A 23,807-nucleotide genomic window follows, 5' to 3' on the forward strand; every position below is an offset into this window, starting at 1 on the left:
ACAATCGGTGTGCAAAAGGCAACGAACTATGCAAATACAAAGAGAGAGAAATAATCATGATAAATAAATAAGCAATAAATATCGAGAACATGAGGTAAAGAGACCTTGAAAGTGAGTCCGTAGGTTGTGGGAACAGTTCAGTGTTGGGGTGAGTGAAGTTATCCCCTCTGGTTCAGGAGCCTGATGGTTGAGGGGTAATAACTGTCTCTGAACCTAGTGGTGTGGGTCCTGAGGCTCCTGTACCTCCTTCCTGATGGTTGAGGGGTGATAACTGTTCCTGAACCTGGTGGTGTGGGTCCTGAGGCTCCTGTACCTCCTTCCTGATGGTTGAGGGGTGATAACTGTTCCTGAACCTGGTGGTGTGGGTCCTGAGGCTCCTGTACCTCCTTCCTGATGGTTGAGGGGTGATAACTGTTCCTGTACCTGGTGGTGTGGGCCCTGAGGCTCCTGTACCTCCTTCCTGATGGTTGAGAGGTAATAACTGTTCCTGAACCTGGTGGTGTGGGTCCTGAGGCTCCCGTACCTCCTTCCTGATGGTTGAGGGGTGATAACTGTTCCTGAACCTGGTGGTGTGGGTCCTGAGGCTCCCGTACCTCCTTCCTGATGGTTGAGGGGTGATAACTGTTCCTGAACCTGGTGGTGTGGGTCCTGAGGCTCCTGTACCTCCTTCCTGATGGTTGAGGGGTGATAACTGTTCCTGAACCTGGTGGTGTGGGTCCTGAGGCTCCTGTACCTCCTTCCTGATGGTTGAGAGGTAATACCTGTTCCTGAACCTGGTGGTGTGGGTCCTGAGGCTCCTGTACCTCCTTCGTGATGATGGTTGAGGAGTAATAACTATTCCTGAACCTGGTGGTGTGGGTCCTGAGGCTCCTGTACCTCCTTCCTGATGGTTGAGGGGTAATAACTGTTCCTGAACCTGGTGGTGTGAGTCCTGAGGCTCCTGTACCTCCTTCTTGATGGTTGAGGGGTGATAACTGTTCCTGAACCTGGTGGTGTGGGTCCTGAGGCTCCTGTACCTCCTTCCTGATGGTTGAGGGGTGATAACTGTTCCTGAACCTGGTGGTGTGGGTCCTGAGGCTCCTGTACCTCCTTCCTGATGGTTGAGAGGTAATACCTGTTCCTGAACCTGGTGGTGTGGGTCCTGAGGCTCCTGTACCTCCTTCGTGATGATGGTTGAGGAGTAATAACTATTCCTGAACCTGGTGGTGTGGGTCCTGAGGCTCCTGTACCTCCTTCCTGATGGTTGAGGGGTAATAACTGTCCCTGAACTTGGTGGTGTGGGTCCTGAGGCTCCTGTACCTCCTTCCTGATGGTTGAGGGGTAATAACTGTCCCTGAACCTGGTGGTGTGAGTCCTGAGGCTCCTGTACCTCCTTCCTGATGGTTGAGGGGTAATAACTGTTCCTGAACCTGGTGGTGTGGGTCCTGAGGCTCCTGTACCTCCTTCCTGATGGTTGAGGGGTAATAACTGTTCCTGAACCTGGTGGTGTGAGTCCTGAGGCTCCTGTACCTCCTTCCTGATGGTTGAGGGGTGATAACTGTTCCTGAACCTGGTGGTGTGGGTCCTGAGGCTCCTGTACCTCCTTCCTGATGGTTGAGAGGTAATACCTGTTCCTGAACCTGGTGGTGTGGGTCCTGAGGCTCCTGTACCTCCTTCGTGATGATGGTTGAGGAGTAATAACTATTCCTGAACCTGGTGGTATGGGTCCTGAGGCTCCTGTACCTCCTTCCTGATGGTTGAGGGGTAATAATTGTTCCTGAACCTGGTGGTGTGGGTCCTGAGGCTCCTGTACCTCCTTCCTGATGGTTGAGGGGTAGTAACTGTCCCTGAACCTGGTGGTGTGAGTCCTGAGGCTCCTGTACCTCCTTCCTGATGGTTGAAGAGTCATAACTGTTCCTGAACCTGGTGGTGTGGGTCCTGAGGCTCCTGTACCTCCTTCCTGATGTTTGAGGGGTAATAACTGTCCCTGAACCTGGTGGTGTGAGTCCTGAGGCTCCTGTACCTCCTTCCTGATGGTTGAGGGGTAGTAACTGTCCCTGAACCTGGTGGTGTGAGTCCTGAGGCTCCTGTACCTCCTTCCTGATGGTTGAGAGGTAATAACTGTCCCTGAACCTGGTGGTGTGGGTCCTGAGGCTCCTGTACCTCCTTCCTGATGGTTGAGGGGTAATAACTGTCCCTGAACCTGGTGGTGTGAGTCCTGAGGCTCCTGTACCTCCTTCCTGATGGTTGAGGGGTAATAACTGTTCCTGAACCTGGTGATGTGGGTCCTGAGGCTCCTGTACCTCCTTCCTGATGGTTGAGGGGTAATAACTGTCCCTGAACCTGGTGGTGTGGGTCCTGAGGCTCCTGTACCTCCTTCCTGATGGTTGAGGGGGTAATAACTGTTCCTGAACCTGGTGGTGTGGGTCCTGAGGCTCCTGTACCTCCTTCCTGATGGTTGAGGGGGTAATAACTGTTCCTGAACCTGGTGGTGTGGGTCCTGAGGCTCCTGTACCTCCTTCCTGATGGTTGAGGGGTAATAACTGCTCCTGAACCTGGTGGTGTGGTTCCTGAGGTGTGGGAGCAGTGGCCATTAGCATCAACTGGACTTTCAAGTCATTAATGTTTTTGATACGTTTTCTTTCAAGCCTGATTTCTAATCGTTAACACTTCTGCCTGGTTAAAGGTCGCGGTACGTCCTCGCCACCCCAAGCTGTGCCGACGGATCGCTGAAGAAAGTTCCGGAAACCGCCATGGCCGCGAGGCGGAAGGAGGAGGTGCTGCTACAGCAGCTGAACCAGCTGTGGAGTACGCTGGACGAGATGTCGGAGGACAACCCCGAAGCCTACCGCAGGTTCATCCGGCAGCAGCTGGGGGAGGGGAAGAAGCAGCTGGCCGCCCCGGTGCCCCACGGCTGCTTTCAGACCCGGATAACGGTAAGACGGCTGGGACACGGACGCTGCCTTCTGAGTTCTTGTCCGTTTTAGACAGGTGGATGTTTCAAGGACCCAGGCCCAAACAGCTTCCGGAGACACCCCTGCTGGAGAAAGTTAGGTTTACTACGAGGATTTCCAGGGCACTGCTTAGACCACACCTGGGGTACCGCGAGCAGATCTGGGCCCCTAAATCCAAGAAAGGATGAGCCAGACATCCCACCTCTCCCGGATGTTCCGGGAGCCTCCCGCATATGAATAGTGGCTCCCTGATGCCCGCAAATTATACACAATATCACGGAAATCAAGTTTTTTTTTGAGAGCGAGATCGAGAGAGAGGAAGGAAGAGAGAGCGCGAGAGAGACCACGAGGGAGAGAGACAGCCATGGCAGAGTGTTCCAAAAAAAGAAAACATAAAACGTACGTCACCCCAGACTACACTAAAGTGTACCCCTGCCTAATAGGGGTCAACATAATGGCAGTGTTGCCCGCTGCTCTGTTTGCAACAGTGACTTTTCTATTGCCCATGGTGGGTTAAGACTGTGAAAGACATGTTGAGGTGAGTTTAACAGATGTCATTTGTTCACCAGCATAGCTAACGTTATTTAAACTAGCTGGCTGGCTGCTAAGGAGCTACTCTATTGCAGATATCCCACCTCTCCCGGAAGTTCCGGGAGTCTCCTGCAAATTGATGGTGCTACCTCCCTGAAATGAGTTTTTGCAGGGTGGGGTGTCTGGATGTGCTGGCACTGGACAGGCCTCACTTGGAGTGTTGCAAGCAGTTTTGGGCCCGTAAATCCAAGAAGGGACGTGCTGGCGTTGGATGGGCTTGACTTGGAGTACTGGGAGCAGATTTGGGCCTGTAGATCTGAGAAGGGATATGCTGGTGTTGGAGAGGGTGTAGACAGAGGTTCATGACAGTGGTTCCGGGGGATTCAAGGGTGAGGGGAGTTTGCTGGCTCTGGGCCAGTACTCGCTGAAGGTTACAATACTGAAGGGGGAATCTCTGCAGCCTCCGGAATATTGAATAGAGCAGACGTGGAGAGGATATTTGCTGGTGAGTGGAGGAATCTCGGACTGGAGGGGACGTGACTCTGATCGGGGAGGGGGGAGGTGGTTTGCTAAACCTTGGCCGCAGCCCAGTGGGGGGGGGGAAGGAGCACCTTACAGTCCCTTTGGTAGAGACGCATCTCCACCCCGCCGCCCAATTGTTGCCCGCAGGATCTGCACACGGACCCTGTAGTTTGGGTTGTGCCAAGCGGACGGGGGCTGTGCGGATGGCCAGTGCTCAGTCTTCATCTCTTTCCCTTCCAGGGGCCGGGCGACAGGCTGCTCTACGTCAACCTCTGCGGCTGGGATCGGATCCCTGCCCCGAAGTCCGACTCCGACCCGGTGCCTCTGGCTGGAGGGACGTTGCAGCAGGCGGTCAGTGGCACAGGTAGGCGGGCGGCGGGCACGAGAGGTCCACTCTCCTCTCCCATCAGATTCCTTCCTCTCCAGCCCTTTACCTTTCCCACCCATCACCTCCCCCTGGTGTCCCTCCTCCTTCCCTTTCTCCCACGGTCCACTCTCCTCTCCGATCAGATTCCTTCCTCTCCAGCCCTTTACCTTTCCCACCCATCACCTCCCCCTGGTGTCCCTCCTCCTTCCCTTTCTCTCACGGTCCACTCTCCTCTCCGATCAGATTCCTTCCTCTCCAGCCCTTTACCTTTCCCACCCATCACCTCCCCCTGGTGTCCCTCCTCCTTCCCTTTCTCCCACGGTCCTCTCCCCTCTCCGATCAGATTCCTTCCTCTCCAGCCCTTTACCTTTCCCACCCATCACCTCCCCCTGGTGTCCCTCCTCCTTCCCTTTCTCCCACGGTCCACTCTCCTCTCCGATCAGATTCCTTCCTCTCCAGCCCTTTACCTTTCCCACCCATCACCTCCCCCTGGTGTCCCTCCTCCTTCCCTGTCTCCCACGGTCCACTCTCCTCTCCGATCAGATTCCTTCCTCTCCAGCCCTTTACCTTTCCCACCCATCACCTCCCCCTGGTGTCCCTCCTCCTTCCCTTTCTCCCACGGTCCACTCTCCTCTCCGATCAGATTCCTTCCTCTCCAGCCCTTTACCTTTCCCACCCATCACCTCCCCCTGGTGTCCCTCCTCCTTCCCTCTCTCCCACGGTCCACTCTCCTCTCCGATCAGATTCCTTCCTCTCCAGCCCTTTACCTTTCCCACCCATCACCTCCCCCTGGTGTCCCTCCTCCTTCCCTTTCTCCCACGGTCCACTCTCCTCTCCGATCAGATTCCTTCCTCTCCAGCCCTTTACCTTTCCCACCCATCACCTCCCCCTGGTGTCCCTCCTCCTTCCCTTTCTCCCACGGTCCACTCTCCTCTCCGATCAGATTCCTTCCTCTTTCAGGAAAGACCGCCAGGCCGAAGCCCCTTGCTTCCCCCCACCCCACCGCTAACTCCGGGATTTAAGCATGGGGGCCCACCACAGGTTGGGGGGCTCGAGTTCGGCTGTTCTTGTGAGAGAGAACTGAAGAAGTTGCCTGCAAGTTTCCGCTAAGCTCTACTGTCCCGTTTGTTCTCCTTCCGTGACCCCTTCTACCACTGTGATCGATCTGTGGACAGAATTACCTGTCTAGTGGGTGGCCGGGTGGAGACACGTCCCTAGCAAAGGAGGTGTGAGGCGCTGCTTCCCTCCGCTGGCCTGCAGGTCACCCTCGGCCGAGGGGTAGCACCCGCTTAGCCCCCCCAATCAGGGTCAGGGGACGCTGTGGGAGCAGACGGTCGTACGAGCAGCCGGTGCAGATCACAAGTCCTGGTGATGGGAGCACTGACGCCGGGCAGACAGTCTCTGGAGAGTATTGATCATGGGCTGGGGGGGGTAAAGACACACAGTGCCCAGAAGAAGGCAATGGCAAACCACTTCTGCAGAAAAGTTTGCCAAGAACAATCACAGTCATGGATAAGATCTTAAGACACAGGAGCAGAATTAAGGCCATTCAGCCCATCAGTCTGTCCTGCCATTCCATCGTGGCTGATCCCGGATCCCACTCAACCCCATACACCTGCCTTCTCTCCGTATCCTTTGATGCCCCGACCGATTGGGAAATGATCAACTTCTGCCTTAAGTATACCCACGGGCTCGGCATTCCACAGATTCACTGCTCTCTGGCTAAAAAAAATTCCTCCTTACCTCTGTTCTGAAAGGTCGCCCCTCAACTTTGAGGCTGTGCCCTCTAGTTCTGAATACCCCCCGCCCCACCAGAGGAAACATCCTGTCCACGTCCACCCTATCTAGCCCTTTCAACGTTCGGCAGCTTTCAATGAGACCCCACCCCGCATTCTTCTAAATTCCAGCGAGTACAGGCCCAAAGCTGCCAAATGCTCCTCATATGTTAACCCCTTCGAGAATAAGAACAACCCAGATGGTCGACCATGATCACCCACGTCATACAACATGGCACGTAACGATGTCACACGACACAGCACAAAACGATGATGTCACAGCACAGCACAGAACGATGATGTCACACGACACAGCACATAATGATGACGTCACACAACACAGCACATAAATGATGTCGCATGACAGCACATTATGTTGTCACATGACACAGCACAAAACGATGATGTCACAGCACAAAACGATGACGTCACACGACACAGCACAAAACAATGATGTCACAGCACAGCACAAAACGTTGGGTGCACTTGGCAGGGTCCCGATTAGCCCGGGCGTGGAGGATTACGGGGAGAAGGCAGGGGAATGGGGCTGAGCAGGCCGTGATGAGTTGGCGGAGCAGCCTGGATGGGCCGGACGACCTCGTGAAGCTCCTTTGCCCGCTGGCAGGTGGGTGCTGCGCCTGGCACGACCCTCACCGATTTGATGTGGCGCCAACCGCGCGTGCCGACGTATCTGTGACAAATAAACCCACCTTCAGATCTTCAGTACCTGTGGGGTTTCGTCTGCCCCTGACACCAAACCACCCGACAGAGGGGGCCGTGGGCGTGTTGGGAGTCACAATAACACGCAGCTTGGGTGGGAAAGATTGGCAACAATAATCCATTTCTGACATCTCCTCATCGACCAGCATTCAGCGAACATAGAATAGTACAGCACAGTACAGGCCCTTCGGCCCACAATGTTGTGCCGACCCTCAAACCCTGCCTCCCATATAACCCCCCACCTTAAATTCCTCCATATACCTGTCTAGTAGTCTCTTAAACTTCACTCGTGTATCTGCCTCCACCACTGACTCAGGCAGTGCATTCCACGCACCAACCACTCTCTGAGTAAAAAACATTCCTCTAATACCCCCTTGAACTTCCCACCCCTTACCTTAAAGCCATGTCCTCTTGTATTGAGCAGTGGTGCCCTGGGGAAGAGGCGCTGGCTGTCCACTCTATCTATTCCTCTTAATATCTTGTACACCTCTATCATGTCTCCTCTCATCCTCCTTCTCTCCAAAGAGTGAAGCCCAAGCTCCCTTAATCTCTGATCATAATCCATACTCTCTAAACCAGGCAGCATCCTGGTAAATCTCCTCTGTACCCTTTCCAATGCTTCCACATCCTTCCTATAGTGAGGTGACCAGAACTGGACACAGTACTCCAAGTGTGGCCTAACCAGAGTTTTATAGAGCTGCATCATTACATCACGACTCTTAAACTCTATCCCTCGACTTATGAAAGCTAACACCCCATAAGCTTTCTTAACTATCCTATCCACCTGTGAGGCAACTTTCAGGGATCTGTGGACATGTACCCCCAGATCCCTCTGCTCCTCCACACTACCAAGTATCCTGCCATTTACTTTGTACTCTGCCTTGGAGTTTGTCCTTCCAAAGTGTACCACCTCACACTTCTCCGGGTTGAACTCCATCTGCCACTTCTCAGCCCACTTCTGCATCCTAGCAATGTCTCTCTGCTTCCATATCAGTGAAGTTGGAGCAAATCTCCTGGGGTCTGACCGATAGAGATCGAGAGACAGAGAGAGGGGGGGAGGGGACGAGAACGAGAGATAGAGAGAGCGAAAGGGTAGAGGGAGAGATAATGAAAGAGTAGAGAGGGAGAGAGAGAGGAAGGGGAGGGGGACACACACAGAGGGAGTGGCAGTGGGGGAGAGAGATATAGAGTGAAAGATAGAGAAAGGGAGAGGGAGATATATATAGAAAGAGAGTGATAGAGAGATAGAGAGAGTGAGGGAGGACAGAGAGTGAGATGTATATATAGAGTGATTGAGGGATAGAGAGATAGAGAGAGTGAGGGAGGACAGAGAGTGAGATGTATATATAGAGAGAGAGAGTGATAGAGAGATAGAGAGAGTGAGGGAGGACAGAGAGTGAGATGTATATATAGAGAGAGAGTGATAGAGAGATAGAGAGAGTGAGGGGGGACAGAGAGTGAGATGTATATATAGAGAGAAAGAGTGATAGATAGAGAGAGAGAGGGAGGACAGAGAGTGAGATGTATATACATCTATAGAGAGAGAGTGATAGAGAGATAGAGAGAGTGAGGGAGGACAGAGAGTGAGATGTATATATAGAGAGAGAGTGATAGAGAGAGAGAGTGAGGGAGTGAGGGAGGACAGAGAGTGAGATGTATATATATATATATAGAGAGAGAGAGAGTGATAGAGAGATAGAGAGAGTGAGGGAGGACAGAGAGTGAGATGTATATATAGAGAGAGAGAGAGTGAGAGAGAGAGAGTGAGGGAGGACAGAGAGTGAGATGTATATATATATATAGAGAGAGAGAGTGATAGAGAGATAGAGAGAGTGTGGGAGGACAGAGAGTGAGATGTATATATAGAGAGAGAGTGATAGAGATAGAGAGAGTGAGGGAGGACAGAGAGTGAGATGTATATATATAGAGAGAGAGTGATAGAGAGATAGAGAGAGTGAGGGGGGACAGAGAGTGAGATGTATATATAGAGAGAGAGAGTGATAGAGAGATAGAGAGAGTGAGGGAGGACAGAGAGTGAGATGTATATATATAGAGAGAGAGTGATAGAGAGATAGAGAGAGTGAGGGAGGACAGAGAGTGAGATGTATATATAGAGAGAGAGAGTGATAGAGAGATAGAGAGAGTGAGGGGGGACAGAGAGTGAGATGTATATAGAGAGAGAGAGAGTGATAGAGAGATAGAGAGAGTGAGGGGGGACAGAGAGTGAGATGTATATATAGAGAGAGAGAGTGATAGAGAGATAGAGAGAGTGAGGGAGGACAGAGAGTGAGATGTATATAGAGAGAGAGAGTGATAGAGAGATAGAGAGAGTGAGGGAGGACAGAGAGTGAGATGTATATATAGAGAGAGAGAGTGATAGAGAGAGTGAGGGAGGACAGAGAGTGAGATGTATATATATAGAGAGAGAGTGATAGAGAGATAGAGAGAGTGAGGGAGGACAGAGAGTGAGATGTATATATAGAGTGATTGAGGGATAGAGAGATAGAGAGAGTGAGGGAGGACAGAGAGTGAGATGTATATATAGAGAGAGAGAGTGATAGAGAGATAGAGAGAGTGAGGGAGGACAGAGAGTGAGATGTATATATAGAGAGAGAGAGTGATAGAGAGATAGAGAGAGTGAGGGAGGACAGAGAGTGAGATGTATATACATCTATAGAGAGAGAGTGATAGAGAGATAGAGAGAGTGAGGGAGGACAGAGAGTGAGATGTATATATAGAGAGAGAGTGATAGAGAGAGAGAGTGAGGGAGTGAGGGAGGACAGAGAGTGAGATGTATATATATATATATATAGAGAGAGAGAGTGATAGAGAGATAGAGAGAGTGCGGGAGGACAGAGAGTGAGATGTATATATAGAGAGAGAGAGTGATAGAGAGAGAGAGAGTGAGGGAGGACAGAGAGTGAGATGTATATATATATAGAGAGAGAGAGTGATAGAGAGATAGAGAGAGTGTGGGAGGACAGAGAGTGAGATGTATATATAGAGAGAGAGTGATAGAGATAGAGAGAGTGAGGGAGGACAGAGAGTGAGATGTATATATAGAGAGAGAGTGATAGAGAGATAGAGAGAGTGAGGGAGGACAGAGAGTGAGATGTATATATAGAGAGAGAGAGTGATAGAGAGATAGAGAGAGTGAGGGAGGACAGAGAGTGAGATGTATATAGAGAGAGAGAGTGATAGAGAGATAGAGAGAGTGAGGGAGGACAGAGAGTGAGATGTATATATAGAGAGAGAGAGTGATAGAGAGATAGAGAGAGTGAGGGAGGACAGAGAGTGAGATGTATATATATAGAGAGAGAGTGATAGAGAGATAGAGAGAGTGAGGGAGGACAGAGAGTGAGATGTATATATAGAGAGAGAGAGTGATAGAGAGATAGAGAGAGTGAGGGGGGACAGAGAGTGAGATGTATATATATAGAGAGAGAGAGTGATAGAGAGATAGAGAGAGTGAGGGAGGACAGAGAGTGAGATGTATATATAGAGAGAGAGAGTGATAGAGAGATAGAGAGAGTGAGGGAGGACAGAGAGTGAGATGTATATATAGAGAGAGAGAGAGTGATAGAGAGATAGAGAGAGTGAGGGAGGACAGAGAGTGAGATGTATATAGAGAGAGAGAGTGATAGAGATAGAGAGAGTGAGGGAGGACAGAGAGTGAGATGTATATAGAGAGAGAGAGTGATAGAGAGATAGAGAGAGTGAGGGAGGACAGAGAGTGAGATGTATATATAGAGAGAGAGTGATAGAGAGATAGAGAGAGTGAGGGAGGACAGAGAGTGAGATGTATATAGAGAGAGAGAGTGATAGAGAGATAGAGAGAGTGAGGGAGGACAGAGAGTGAGATGTATATATAGAGAGAGAGAGTGATAGAGAGATAGAGAGAGTGAGGGAGGACAGAGAGTGAGATGTATATATATATAGAGAGAGTGATAGAGAGATAGAGAGAGTGTGGGAGGACAGAGAGTGAGATGTATATATATATAGAGAGAGAGAGAGTGAGGGAGGACAGAGAGTGATAGAGAGAGAGTGAGGGAGGAGAGAGTGAGATGTATATAGAGAGAGAGAGTGATAGAGAGATAGAGAGAGTGAGGGAGGACAGAGAGTGAGATGTATATATAGAGAGAGAGTGATAGAGAGATAGAGAGAGTGAGGGAGGACAGAGAGTGATAGAGAGAGAGTGAGGGAGGAGAGAGTGAGATGTATATATAGAGAGAGAGTGATAGAGAGATAGAGAGAGTGAGGGAGGACAGAGAGTGAGATGTATAGAGAGAGAGTGATAGAGAGATAGAGAGAGTGAGGGAGGACAGAGAGTGAGATGTATATATAGAGAGAGAGAGTGATAGAGAGATAGAGAGAGTGAGGGAGGACAGAGAGTGAGATGTATATATAGAGAGAGTGATAGAGAGATAGAGAGAGTGAGGGAGGACAGAGAGTGAGATGTATATATAGAGAGAGAGAGTGATAGAGAGATAGAGAGAGTGAGGGAGGACAGAGAGTGAGATGTATATATATAGAGAGAGAGTGATAGAGATAGAGAGAGTGAGGGAGGACAGAGAGTGAGATGTATATAGAGAGAGAGAGAGTGATAGAGATAGAGAGAGTGAGGGAGGACAGAGAGTGAGATGTATATAGAGAGAGAGAGTGATAGAGATAGAGAGAGTGAGGGAGGACAGTGAGATGTATATAGAGAGAGAGAGTGATAGAGAGAGTGAGGGAGGACAGAGAGTGAGATGTATATATATATAGAGAGAGAGTGATAGAGATAGAGAGAGTGAGGGAGGACAGAGAGTGAGATGTATAGAGAGAGAGAGAGTGATAGAGAGATAGAGAGAGTGAGGGAGGACAGAGAGTGATAGAGAGAGAGTGAGGGAGGACAGAGAGTGAGATGTATATATATAGAGAGAGAGTGATAGAGATAGAGAGAGTGAGGGAGGACAGAGAGTGAGATGTATATATATATAGAGAGAGAGAGTGAGGGAGGAGAGAGTGAGATGTATATATAGAGAGAGAGTGATAGAGAGATAGAGAGTGAGGGAGGACAGAGAGTGAGATGTATATATATATATATATATAGAGAGAGAGAGAGAGAGAGTGATAGAGAGATAGAGAGAGTGAGGGAGGACAGAGAGTGATAGAGAGAGAGTGAGGGAGGAGAGAGTGATAGAGAGATAGAGAGAAAATGAGAGAGGTGGAGAGTGAGAAGCTGAGTGAGGTAGAGAGAGAGGGAGAGAGAGGGACAGATCCGTTTCTGCTTCTGCACTTCAGTTTTCCTCCACACAGAGGTTGTCACCGACGTGGCGTACAGCCCCGAGGTGCTGCGGAGAGGGGGCAAGGACCCCGCAAAGACAGACCAGCTGGTCCGGCTGGCCATGAGGCACGTCGAGGAGCAGCACTGCCTTTGCCTGTCGCGCTCCTACCGGCTGCTGCCGGAGAAACTGCGGGGCAGCGTCGAGCAGCTGAGGCAGCGGCTGGCCGGGGGAGCCGGCCCGGAGCCGGCGGGGGTCCCTCCCGTCCGGCTGCCCGGGGACACCTGCCTCCCCACGAGGCCCGGGCTCATCCAGGAGATCTCCAGCACGGAGCTCGAGCCCGGGGGCGGAGTGGAGACCCCGGAGTACGAGATGGCGGCCGTTAAAGACGGGAGCGGGAGCACGTGCTCGCTGGAGCTGAGGGTGGAGCTGCCTGGGGTTTCCTCAGTGGCAGAATGTGAACTCAGCGTTTCGAAGGTACGTGTGACTCTCGATCTCGTGCTGTTGTCATTACCGATATCAAAATATCTTAACTGTGCCCAGAACACACACACACATCCACTCTATCTGTGTCCTCTGGTCCCAGACTCCCCCACCATAGGAAACATCCTCTCCACATCCACTCTATCTGTGTCCTCTGGTCCTAGACTCCCCCACCATAGGAAACATCCTCTCCACATCCACTCTATCTGTGTCCTCTGGTCCCAGACTCCCCCACCATAGGAAACATCCTCTCCACACCCACTCTACTGCCGATTTCTCTGGGTAACCCAGATAAGCACACCTCCTGTTCTCTTTGATGCGGGTTTCCACCGTGCATCCCGTCTGGCCAATATATGCTGCTGAGAAAGGCGAAGGTCTCGCTCTAAGTAAGAACCGGAATTCAACTGTAAACAAATTGGGACTGCAGAAACCTGATTGGATGGGGACTAACCAATCAGGAGGGACAGACTACGAGGGTATAAATACCACCGGACTAGACATGCCCCGGTATCATCCCTGATGAAGATGGCGGTTTGTCGTCAAAACATCAGCTAAAATCGGTACCTGGGAGCCCGAGAAGAGCTTATTTAAACCAAACATCCTCAAACACTGGCATGCCTTGGTGAGACCACACCTGGAGTATTGTGTGCAGTTTTGGTCCCCTAATCTGAGGAAAGACATCTTTGCCATAGAGGGAGTACAAAGAAGGTTCACCAGATTGATTCCTGGGATGGCAGGACTTTCATATGAAGAAAGACTGGATGAACTGGGCTTGTATTCGTTGGAATTTAGAAGATTGAGGGGGGATCTGATTGAAACGTATAAGATCCTAAAGGGATTGGACAGGCTAGATGCAGGAAGATTGTTCCCGATGTTGGGGAAGTCCAGAACGAGGGGTCACAGTTTGAGGATAAAGGGGAAGCCTTTTAGGACCGAGATGAGGAAAAACTTCTTCACACAGAGAGTGGTGAATCTGTGGAATTCTCTGCCACAGCAAACAGTTGAGGCCAGTTCATTGGCTATATTTAAGAGGGAGTTAGATATGGCCCTAGTGGCTAAAGGGATCAGGGGGTATGGAGAGAAGGCTGGGGCGGGGTTCTGAGTTGGATGATCAGCCATGATCATAATAAATGGCGGTGCAGGCTCGAAGGGCCGAATGGCCTACTCCTGCACCTATTTTCTATGTTTCTATGTTATTCTATAATCTAGCAGAGAGAGAAAAAATAGATTAGATTAGATTCAACTTTATTGTCACTGTGCCGAGTACAGATACAAAGCCAATGAAATGCAGTCAGCATCTGACCAGAAATGCAAAGAATAGTGTTATTTACAAAGTAACTGTGAATAAAAAGCAAGTGTTACAGCATACAAATATAAAAGTACTGAGACAGTACAATATGGGTGCAATACTGCTTAGCGCTGTGATGTGAGGTTCAGCAGGGTCACAGCCTCAGGGAAGAAGCTCTTCCTGTGTCTGCTGGTGCGGGAGCGGAGGCTCCTGTAGCGCCTACCGGATGGGAGGAGAGTAAAAAGTCCATGGTTAGGGTGAGATGCATCCCTGATAATGCTTCTCGCCCTGCCCAGGCGGCGTTTATGGTAGATGTTCTCAGTGGTGGGCAATGTTTGGCTAATGGTGCATGTTTGAATTCGAGACCAATCGCCATTTCGCAACACAGGGCTCCAAGGTCAGTAGAAGCTGAAAGATAGCAACTTTGAAACTCAGAAAGCAATTGTCCCCTCGTTTAATCATATTTCAATCAATCTCGTCTCTGATCAGCATGAACTGCTCGTCGGGGGGAGAGGCTCTGCTCTTCAAAGACTTCTCTTCTCATCCTCGCCCGGGACACCGTGTTAACCCTTGCCCTGCGCCCTGTAAACCGCCGACAGCCGAGTTTGTAGCCCAGAGTTGCGAAGAGAAGCGGTGGCTCCTGGGAAAACAGATCAGCTCAGACGAGATTGTAGTCGCACGCATGCCGGGAGACAGTGAAATTCCTCGCTCACGCAGCAGTCCCAGAGGAACTGTTAATAGCCCGCCGTGCCAGCATAGCAGTTAGCGAGGTGCTCGGGGTCGGGGGGGGGCAGAGTTGAGTTTGTACGTCCTCTCCCCACCCGAGACCCCATGGGGTTTCCTCCGGGTGCTCTGGTTTCCTCCCGCACAGTCCAAAGACGCACCGGTTAGTCGGTTAGATGGTCGTTTGTAAACTGTCCCGTGCTTGGGCTGGCTGGATCAGAAGGGCCTGGTGATGCTGTATCCTCAGATAAGAAGAAGGGGGGAAGTCCTGGGGAACTACAGACCGGCCAGTCTCGTGTCAGCGTTGGGAGACTGCTAGAGAAAATTCCTACGGACGGGATTGAAGAGCGTTTGGAAACATACCCGTGGCCGTGTGTTGTTTTCTCTGGAACGCCAGAGGGTGAGGGGGAGATCTGATCGAGGTTTATCAGACTATGAGAGGCAGAGATAGAGTGGACTGGGAGTATCTGTTTCCCAGACCCGGAACGTCTGACACCAGAGGGTGAGGGGGAGATCTGATCGAGGTTTATCGGACTATGAGAGGCAGAGATAGAGTGGACAGGGAGTATCTGTTGCCCAGGCCCGGAACGTCTGACACCAGAGGGTGAGGGGAGATCTGATCGAGGTTTATCGGACTATGAGAGGCAGAGATAGAGTGGACTGGGAGTATCTGTTTCCCAGACCCGGAACGTCTGACACCAGAGGGTGAGGGGGAGATCTGATCGAGGTTTATCGGACTATGAGAGGCAGAGTTAGAGTGCACAGGGAGTATCTGTTTCTCAGGGTCAAATCGTCTAACACCAGGGGGTGAGGGGAGATCTGATCGAGGTTTATCGGACTATGAGAGGCAGAGATAGAGTGCACAGGGAGTATCTATTGCCCAGGGTCAAATCGTCTAACACCAGGGGGTGAGGGGAGATCTGATCGAGGTTTATCGGACTATGAGAGGCAGAGATAGAGTGCACAGGGAGTATCTATTGCCCAGGGCTGGACGTCTGACACCAGAGGGTGAGGGGAGATCTGATCGAGGTTTATCGGACTATGAGAGGCAGAGATAGAGTGGACAGGGAGTATCTGTTTCCCAGGGCTGGACGTCTGACACCAGAGGGTGAGGGGGAGATCTGATCGAGGTTTATCGGACTATGAGAGGCAGAGATAGAGTGCACAGGGAGTATCTGTTTCCCAGGGCCGGAACGTCTGAAACCAGGGGGTGAGGGGGAGATCTGATCGAGGTTTATCGGACTATGAGAGGCAGAGTTAGAGTGGACTGGGAGTATCTGTTGCCCAGGCCCGGAACGTTTAACACCAGGGGGTGAAAGGAGATCTGATCGAGGTTTATCGGACTATGAGAGGCAGAGATAGAGTGCACAGGGAGTATCTGTTGCCAGGGCCGGAACGTCTAACATCAGGGGTTAAGGGGAGATCTGATCAAGGTTTATCGGACTATGAGAGGCAGAGATAGAGTGCACAGGGAGTATCTGTTTCTCAGGGTCAAATCGTCTAACACCAGGGGGTGAGGGGAGATCTGATCGAGGTTTCTAGGACTATGAGAGGCAGAGATAGAGCGGACTGGGAGTATCTGTTGCCCAGGGCTGGACGTCTGACCCCAGAGGGTGAGGGGAGATCTGATCGAGGTTTATCGGACTATGAGAGGCAGAGATAGAGTGCACAGGGAGTATCTGTTGCCCAGGGCCGGAACGTCTGACACCAAGGGGTGAGGGGAGATCTGATCGAGGTTTATCGGACTATGAGAGGCAGAGATAGAGCGGACTGGGAGTATCTGTTGCCCAGGGCCGGAACATCTAACACCAGGGGGTGAGGGGAGATCTGATCGAGGTTTATCGGACTATGAGAGGCAGAGATAGAGCGGACTGGGAGTATCTGTTTCCCAGGCCCGGTACGTCTGACACCAGAGGGTGAGGGGGAGATCTGATCGAGGTTTATCGGACTATGAGAGGCAGAGATAGAGCGGACTGGGAGTATCTGTTGCCCAGGGCCGGAACATCTAACACCAGGGGGTGAGGGGAGATCTGATTGAGGTTTATCGGACTATGAGAGGCAGAGATAGAGTGCACAGGGAGTATCTGTTGCCCAGGGCCGGAACGTCTAACACCAGAGGGTGAGGGGAGATCTGATCGAGGTTTATCGGACTATGAGAGGCAGAGATAGAGTGCACAGGGAGTATCTGTTTCCCAGGGCCGGAACGTCTGACACCAGGGGGTGAGGGGGAGATCTGATTGAGGTTTATCGGACTATGAGAGGCAGAGATAGAGTGCACAGGGAGTATCTGTTGCCCAGGGCCGGAATGTCTAACACCAGGGGGTGAGGGGAGAACTGATCGAGGTTTATCGGACTATGAGAGGCAGAGATAGAGTGCACAGGGAGTATCTGTTTCTCAGGGTCAAATCGTCTAACACCAGGGGGTGAGGGGAGATCTGATCGAGGTTTATCGGACTATGAGAGGCAGAGATAGAGTGCACAGGGAGTATCTATTGCCCAGGGCTGGACGTCTGACACCAGAGGGTGAGGGGAGATCTGATCGAGGTTTATCGGACTATGAGAGGCAGAGATAGAGTGCACAGGGAGTATCTGTTGCCCAGGGCCGGAACGTCTGACACCAAGGGGTGAGGGGAGATCTGATCGAGGTTTATCGGACTATGAGAGGCAGAGATAGAGCGGACTGGGAGTATCTGTTTCCCAGGCCCGGAACGTCTAACAGCAGAGGGTGAGGGGGAGATCTGATCGAGGTTTATCGGACTATGAGAGGCAGAGATAGAGTGCACAGGGAGTATCTGTTGCCCAGGGCCGGAACGTCTGACACCAGAGGGTGAGGGGAGATCTGATCGAGGTTTATCGGACTATGAGAGGCAGAGATAGAGTGGACAAGGAGTATCTGTTTCCCAGGGCTGGAACGTCTGACACCAGGGGGTGAGGGGGAGATCTGATCGAGGTTTATCGGACTATGAGAGGCAGAGATAGAGTGGACAGGGAGTATCTGTTTCCCAGGGCCGGAACATCTAACACCAGAGGGTGAGGGGAGATCTGATTGAGGTTTATCGGACTATGAGAGGCAGAGATAGAGTGCACAGGGAGTATCTGTTACCCAGGCCCGGAATGTCTAACACCGGGGGTGAGGGGAGATCTGATCGAGGTTTATCGGACTATGAGAGGCGGAGATAGAGTGCACAGGGAGTATCTGTTGCCCAGGGCCGGAACGTTTAACACCAGAGGGTGAGGGGAGATCTGATTGAGGTTTATCGGACTATGAGAGGCAGAGATAGAGTGCACAGGGAGTATCTGTTGCCCAGGGCCGGAACGTCTAACACGAGAGGGTGAGGGGAGATCTGATCGAGGTTTATCGGACTATGAGAGGCAGAGATAGAGTGCACAGGGAGTATCTGTTTCCCAGGGCCAGAACGTCTGACACCAGGGGGTGAGGGGAGATCTGATCGAGGTTTATCGGACTATGAGAGGCAGAGATAGAGTGGACTGGGAGTATCTGTTGCCCAGGGCCGGAACGTCTAACACCAGAGGGTGAGGGGAGATCTGATCGAGGTTTATCGGACTATGAGAGGCAGAGATAGAGTGGACAGGGAGTATCTGTTTCCCAGGGCCAGAACATCTGACACCAGGGGGTGAGAGGGAGATCTGATCGAGGTTTATCGGACTATGAGAGGCAGAGATAGAGTGGACTGGGAGTATCTGTTGCCCAGGGCCGGAACGTCTAACACGAGAGGGTGAGGGGAGATCTGATCGAAGTTTATCAGACTATGAGAGGCAGAGATAGAGTGGACAGGGAGTATCTGTTGCCCAGGGCCGGAACGTCTAACACCAGGGGGTGAGGGGGAGATCTGATCGAGGTTTATCGGACTATGAGAGGCTGATATAGAGCGGACAGGGAGTATCTGTTTCCCAGGCCCGGAACGTCTAACACCAGGGGGTGAGGGGAGATCTGATTGAGGTTTATCGGACTATGAGAGGCAGAGGTTGAGTGCACAGGGAGTATCTGTTTCTCAGGCCCGGAACGTCTAACACCAGGGGGTGAGGGGTAAGTTTTGTTTTACTCAGAGCACGGTGGAGACCCAGAATGCACTGCCTTGTGTGGTGGTAGAGGCAAACACATTCGGGGCTTTTGGGAGAGGTTCAGATCGGCACATGGATGCGAGGAGGGTGGAGGGATGTGTAGGTAGGAGGGGTACGGACGTTTTTGATTTACTTCATGGCTGGTACAGTACAGCACAGCACTGTGGGCCGAGGGGCCTGTTTCTGTGCTGAACTATTCGACCTCCTACAGAATAGAACTACATCAACGAATACTGCGACGAGTACGAGACGACTAGTGCTGTACGGCCCGAAATACTGCAGAAAGGAACGGCGAAGAGTAGCTGAGGGTGGGGGCGGGGTTCACGTTGTGGGAGAGGTGAACAGCTCAGGCGTCTCGACAGCAGGGTGGGGAAGAGGCGTTCCCGGAGTCTGGTGCTCAGGACTTCCCACTTCCTGTGTCTTCAGTGGGACACAGACTCACTCCAGGTCCCAAAAGAAAATTGTGGTCGGATTGGACAACCAGTGAGTAATTCGGGTTGTGATTTATAAAAGTGATCAACAAGTTAGTGTTTTTAATTATTTTTAAAATTTATGATTTTTATATCACAGTAGGAAAGTGTGTGTTCTGTTCGAAAGGTGGGCACTCGGTGGTCCGTAATGTCTCCTTCCGACGCAGGTAGAAGGGGTATTAGTGAGGGGATATTACTGTCACATCATCGCCTGGACCCACCAGCCAGAAAGTTGCTTCTAGTTCTATAAAAGTAATTGAAGAGGAACTAACTTATGGGAGCAATTACAGCTTGGGGCGTTCCAGAGTCCAAAGTTCAATTCCGGCGATATTCAGTAAGGAATCTCTGTACAGTCTCTCTGTGGGTTTTTCCTCTGGGTGTTCCAGTTTCTCCCCACAGTCTACAGACGTACAATAGACAATAGGCGCAGGAGCAGGCCATTCAGCCCTTCGAGCCAGCACCGTCATTCACTGTGATCATGGCTGATCATCCACAATCAGTATCCAGTTCCTGCCTTCTCCCCATATCCCTTCACTCCGCTATCTTTAAGAGTTCTAACTCTTTCTTGAAAGAATCCAGAGAATTGGCCTCCACTGCCTTCTGAGGCAGAGCATTCCACAGATCCACAACTCTCTGTGTGAAAAAGTTTTTCCTCAACTCCGTTCTAAATGGCCTACCTCTTATTCGTAAACTGTGGCCTCTGGTTCTGGACTCCCCCAACATCGGGAACATGTTTCCTGCCTCTAGCGTGTCCAATCCCTTAATAATCTTATATGTTTCAATCAGATCCCCTCTCATCCTTCTAAATTCCAGTGTATACAAGCCCAGTCGCTCCAATCTTTCGACATATGACAGTCCCGCCATCCCGGGAATTAACCTCGTGAACCTACGCTGCACTCCCTCAATAGCTAGAATGTCCTTCCTCAATTTTGGAGACCAAAACTGCACACAATACTCCAGATGTGGTCTCACCAGGGCCCTGTACAACCGCAGAAGGACCTCTTTGCTCCTATACTCAACTCCCCTTGTTATGAAGGCCAACATGCCATTAGCTTTCTTCACTGCCTGCTGTACCTGCATGCTTACTTTCAGTGACTGATGAACAAGACACCCAGATCTCGTTGTACTTCCCCTTTTCCTAACTTGACACCATTCAGATAGTAATCTGCCTTCCTGTTCTTGCCACCAAAGTGGATAACCTCACATTTATCCACATTAAACTGCATCTGCCACGCATCTGCCCACTCACCCAACCTGTCCAAGTCATCCTGCATTATCTCAACATCCTCCGCACACTTCACACTGCCACCCAGCTTTGTGTCATCTGCAAATTTGCTAATGTTAGTTTTAAATCATTAATGTATATTGTAAATAACTGCGGTCCCAGCACCGAGCCTTGCGGTACCCCACTCGTCGCCGCCTGCCATTCTGAAAGGGACCTGTTAACCCCTACTCGTTGTTTCCTGTCTGCCAACCAATTTTCTATCCATGTCAGTACCCTACCCCCTATACCATGTGCTCTAATTTTGCCCACTAACCTATGTGGGACTTTATCAAAGGCTTTCTGAAAGTCCAGGTACACTACATCCACTGGCTGTCCCTTGTCCATTTTCATAGTTACATCCTCAAAAAGTTCCAGAAGATTAGTCAAACATGATTTCCCCTTCGTAAATCCATGCTGACTCGGACTGATCCTGTTACTGCCATGCAAATGTGTCGTAATTTCATCCTTTATAATTGACTCCAGCATCTTCCCCACCACTGATGTCAGGCTAACTGGTCTATAATTCCCTGTTTCTCTCTCCCTCCTTTCTTAAAAAGTGGGATAACATTAGCTACCCTCCAATCCACAGGAACTGATCCTGAATCTGTAGAACATTGGAAAATAATTACCAATGCGTCGACGATTTCTAGAGCCACCTCAAGTACCCTGGGGTACAGACCATCAGGCCCTGGGGATTTACCAGCCTTCAGTCCCATCAGTCTATCCAACACCATTTTCTGCCTAATGTGAATCTCCTTCAGTTCCTCCGTTACCCTAGGTCCTCCGGCCACTATTACATCTGGGAGATTCTTTGTGTCTTCCCTAGTGAAGACAGATCCAAAGTACCTGTTCAACTCGTCTGCCATTTCCTTGTTCCCCTTAATAAATGCACCCGTTTCTGTCTTCAAGGGCCCAACTTTGGTCCTAACTAATTTTTTCCTCTTCACATACCGAAAGAAGCTTTTGCTATCCTCCTCTATATTCTTGGCTAGCTTGCCTTCGTATCTCATCTTTTCTCCCTGTATTGCCTTTTTAGTTACCCTCTGTTGCTCTTGAAAAGTTTCCCAATCCTCCGGCTTCACACTCGTCTTTGCTATGTTATACTTCTTCTCTTTTATTTTTATACTGTCCTTGACTTCCCTTGTCATCCACGGCCTCCCCTTACTCCCCTTAGAATCCTTCTTCCTCTTTGGAATGAAACTGATCCTGCACCTTCTGCATTATTCCCAGAAATACCTGCCATTGTTGTTCCACTGTCATCCCTGCTAGGGTATCTTTCCAGTCAACTTTGGCCAGCTCCTCCCTCATGGCTCCATAGTCCCCTTTGATCAACTGTAATACTGACACTTCCGATCCTCCCTTCTCCCTCTCAAATTGTAGATTAAAACTTATCATATTATGGTCACTACCTCCTAATGGATCCTTTACCTCGAGTTCCCTTATCAAATCCAGTTCATTACACAACACTAGATCCAGAATTGCCTTCTCCCTGGTATGCTCTAGTACAAACTGCTCTAAGAATCCATCTCGGAGGGACTCCACAAACTCCCTTTCTTGGGGTCTGGACCAGTCTACCTGCATGTTGAAATCCCCCATAACAACCGTAGTATTACCTTTGCGACATGCCAATTTTAACTCTTGATTCAACTTGCACCCTATATCTATGCTACTGTTTGGGGGCCTGTAGATAACTCCCATCAGGGTCTTTTTGCCCCTACAGTTTCTCAGTTCTATCCATACTGACTCTACATCTCCTGATTCTATGTCCCCCCTCGCGAGGGACTGAATTTCATTCCTCACCAACAGAGCCACCCCACCCCCCCTGCCCACCTGTCTGTCCTTTTGATAGGACGTATATCCTTGAATATTCATTTCCCAGCCCTGGTCCTCTTGCAGCCATGTCTCTGTTATTCCTACAACGTCATACTTGCCAATTTCCAACTGAGCCTCAAGCTCATCCACTTTATTTTATACTTTGTGCATTCGTATATAATACTTTTAATTCATTACAGTACTCCCCTCACCTTTCACATCGATTCCTATTGCACTTGGCCATTCTCTCCGATCCCTTCCTGAGCTTTCTGCCCCGTTAATTCTGTTGTCTGTCTTAACTTTCCTTATTCTCTCTTTCCCTTTAACTCCATTCTCTTATTTCCCGTTCATCCCGTTCCCCCCCACGATTTAGTTTAAACACACCCGTGTAGCAGTGGCAAACCTGCCTGCCAGAACTCTGGTCCCCCGCCTGTTAAGGTGCAACCCGTCCCTTCTGTACAATTCATCCTTACCCCAAAACAGATCCCAGTGGTCCAAGAATCAAAATCCCTGCTCCCCGCACCAGCTCCTCAGCCACACATTCAGATCCCCTATCTCCCTGTTCCTGGGATTGAATTTAGGAGCCGAGAGGTAATGTTGCAGCTGTATAGGACCCTGGTCAGACCCCACTTGGAGTACTGTGCTCTCTGGTCGCCTCACTACAGGAAGGATGTTGATAACTATTGAGAAAGTGCAGAGGGGATTTACAAGGATGTTGCCTGGATTGGGGAGCATGCCTCATGAGAATAGGCTGAGTGAACTCGGCCTTTTCTCCTTGGAGTGACGGAGGATGAGAGGTGACCTGAGATAATGAGAGGCATTGATCGTGTGGATAGTCAGAGGCTTTTTCCCAGGGCAGAAACAGCTAACACGAGAGGGGGCAGTTTTACGGTGCTTGGAAGTCGGTAGAGAGGAGATGTCAGGGGTAAGTTTTTTACGCAGAGAGTGGTGAGTGCGTGGAATGGGCTGCCGGCAATGGTGGTGGAGGCGGATACGATAGGGTCTTTCAAGAGACTCCTGGTTAGGTACATGGAGCTTAGAAAAATAGAGGGCTATGGGTAACCCAAGGTAATTTCTAAGTACATGTTCTGCACAGCATTGTGGGCCAAAGGGCCTGTATTGTGCTGTAGGTTTTCTATGTTTCTCTGTGTACCGGCTAGGTTAATTGGTCATTGTAAATTGTCCCATGATTAGGTTAGGGTTAATATTTAGCGGATACAGTGCGGAGTTGGCTAAATAACGTAATTCGAGCTGATTATTTAAAATTAAAATTATGGTATTGCTTTGCACTGTTGTAACTATGTGTTATAATTATGTAGTTTTGTCAGTTTTAGTCTTGGTTTGTCCTGTGTTTTGTGATATCATTCTGGAGGAACGTTGTATCATTTTTTAATGCATACATTTCTAAATGACAATAAACGAGGACAGAGTATCCTCATAATCTAAATTAACGTTTACGTAGAAGTACAGTAGATTTGGACTGTTCATTTCTCCGGTGCAGGATGACGTGGTTATCGACGTCCCCGACAAGTACAGACTGCAACTTGACCTACCTGACCCCATCAGCGAGGA

The 23,807-nt window shown here is 50.3% G+C and overlaps 1 protein-coding gene across 1 annotated transcript in view; it reads left to right on the forward strand.

Annotated features, from left to right (window-relative positions):
- The window catches only part of pih1d2 (PIH1 domain containing 2), a gene marked incomplete at its 3' end in the record, with an annotated part of 29,548 nt that extends 5,743 nt beyond the window's left edge, over positions 1–23,805 (forward strand). The window contains exons 2-5 of the mRNA XM_063038184.1: positions 2,666–2,915; positions 4,227–4,350; positions 12,147–12,589; positions 23,737–23,805. Of these exons, the coding sequence (XP_062894254.1) occupies positions 2,733–2,915; positions 4,227–4,350; positions 12,147–12,589; positions 23,737–23,805 (819 nt within the window). The remainder of the gene's footprint in view (positions 1–2,665; positions 2,916–4,226; positions 4,351–12,146; positions 12,590–23,736) is intronic.
- Between the last annotated feature and the right edge of the window lie 2 nt (positions 23,806–23,807).

The sequence above is a fragment of the Mobula hypostoma genome, chromosome X2, assembly GCF_963921235.1.
Source record: "Mobula hypostoma chromosome X2, sMobHyp1.1, whole genome shotgun sequence".
NCBI lineage: Eukaryota > Metazoa > Chordata > Chondrichthyes > Myliobatiformes > Myliobatidae > Mobula > Mobula hypostoma.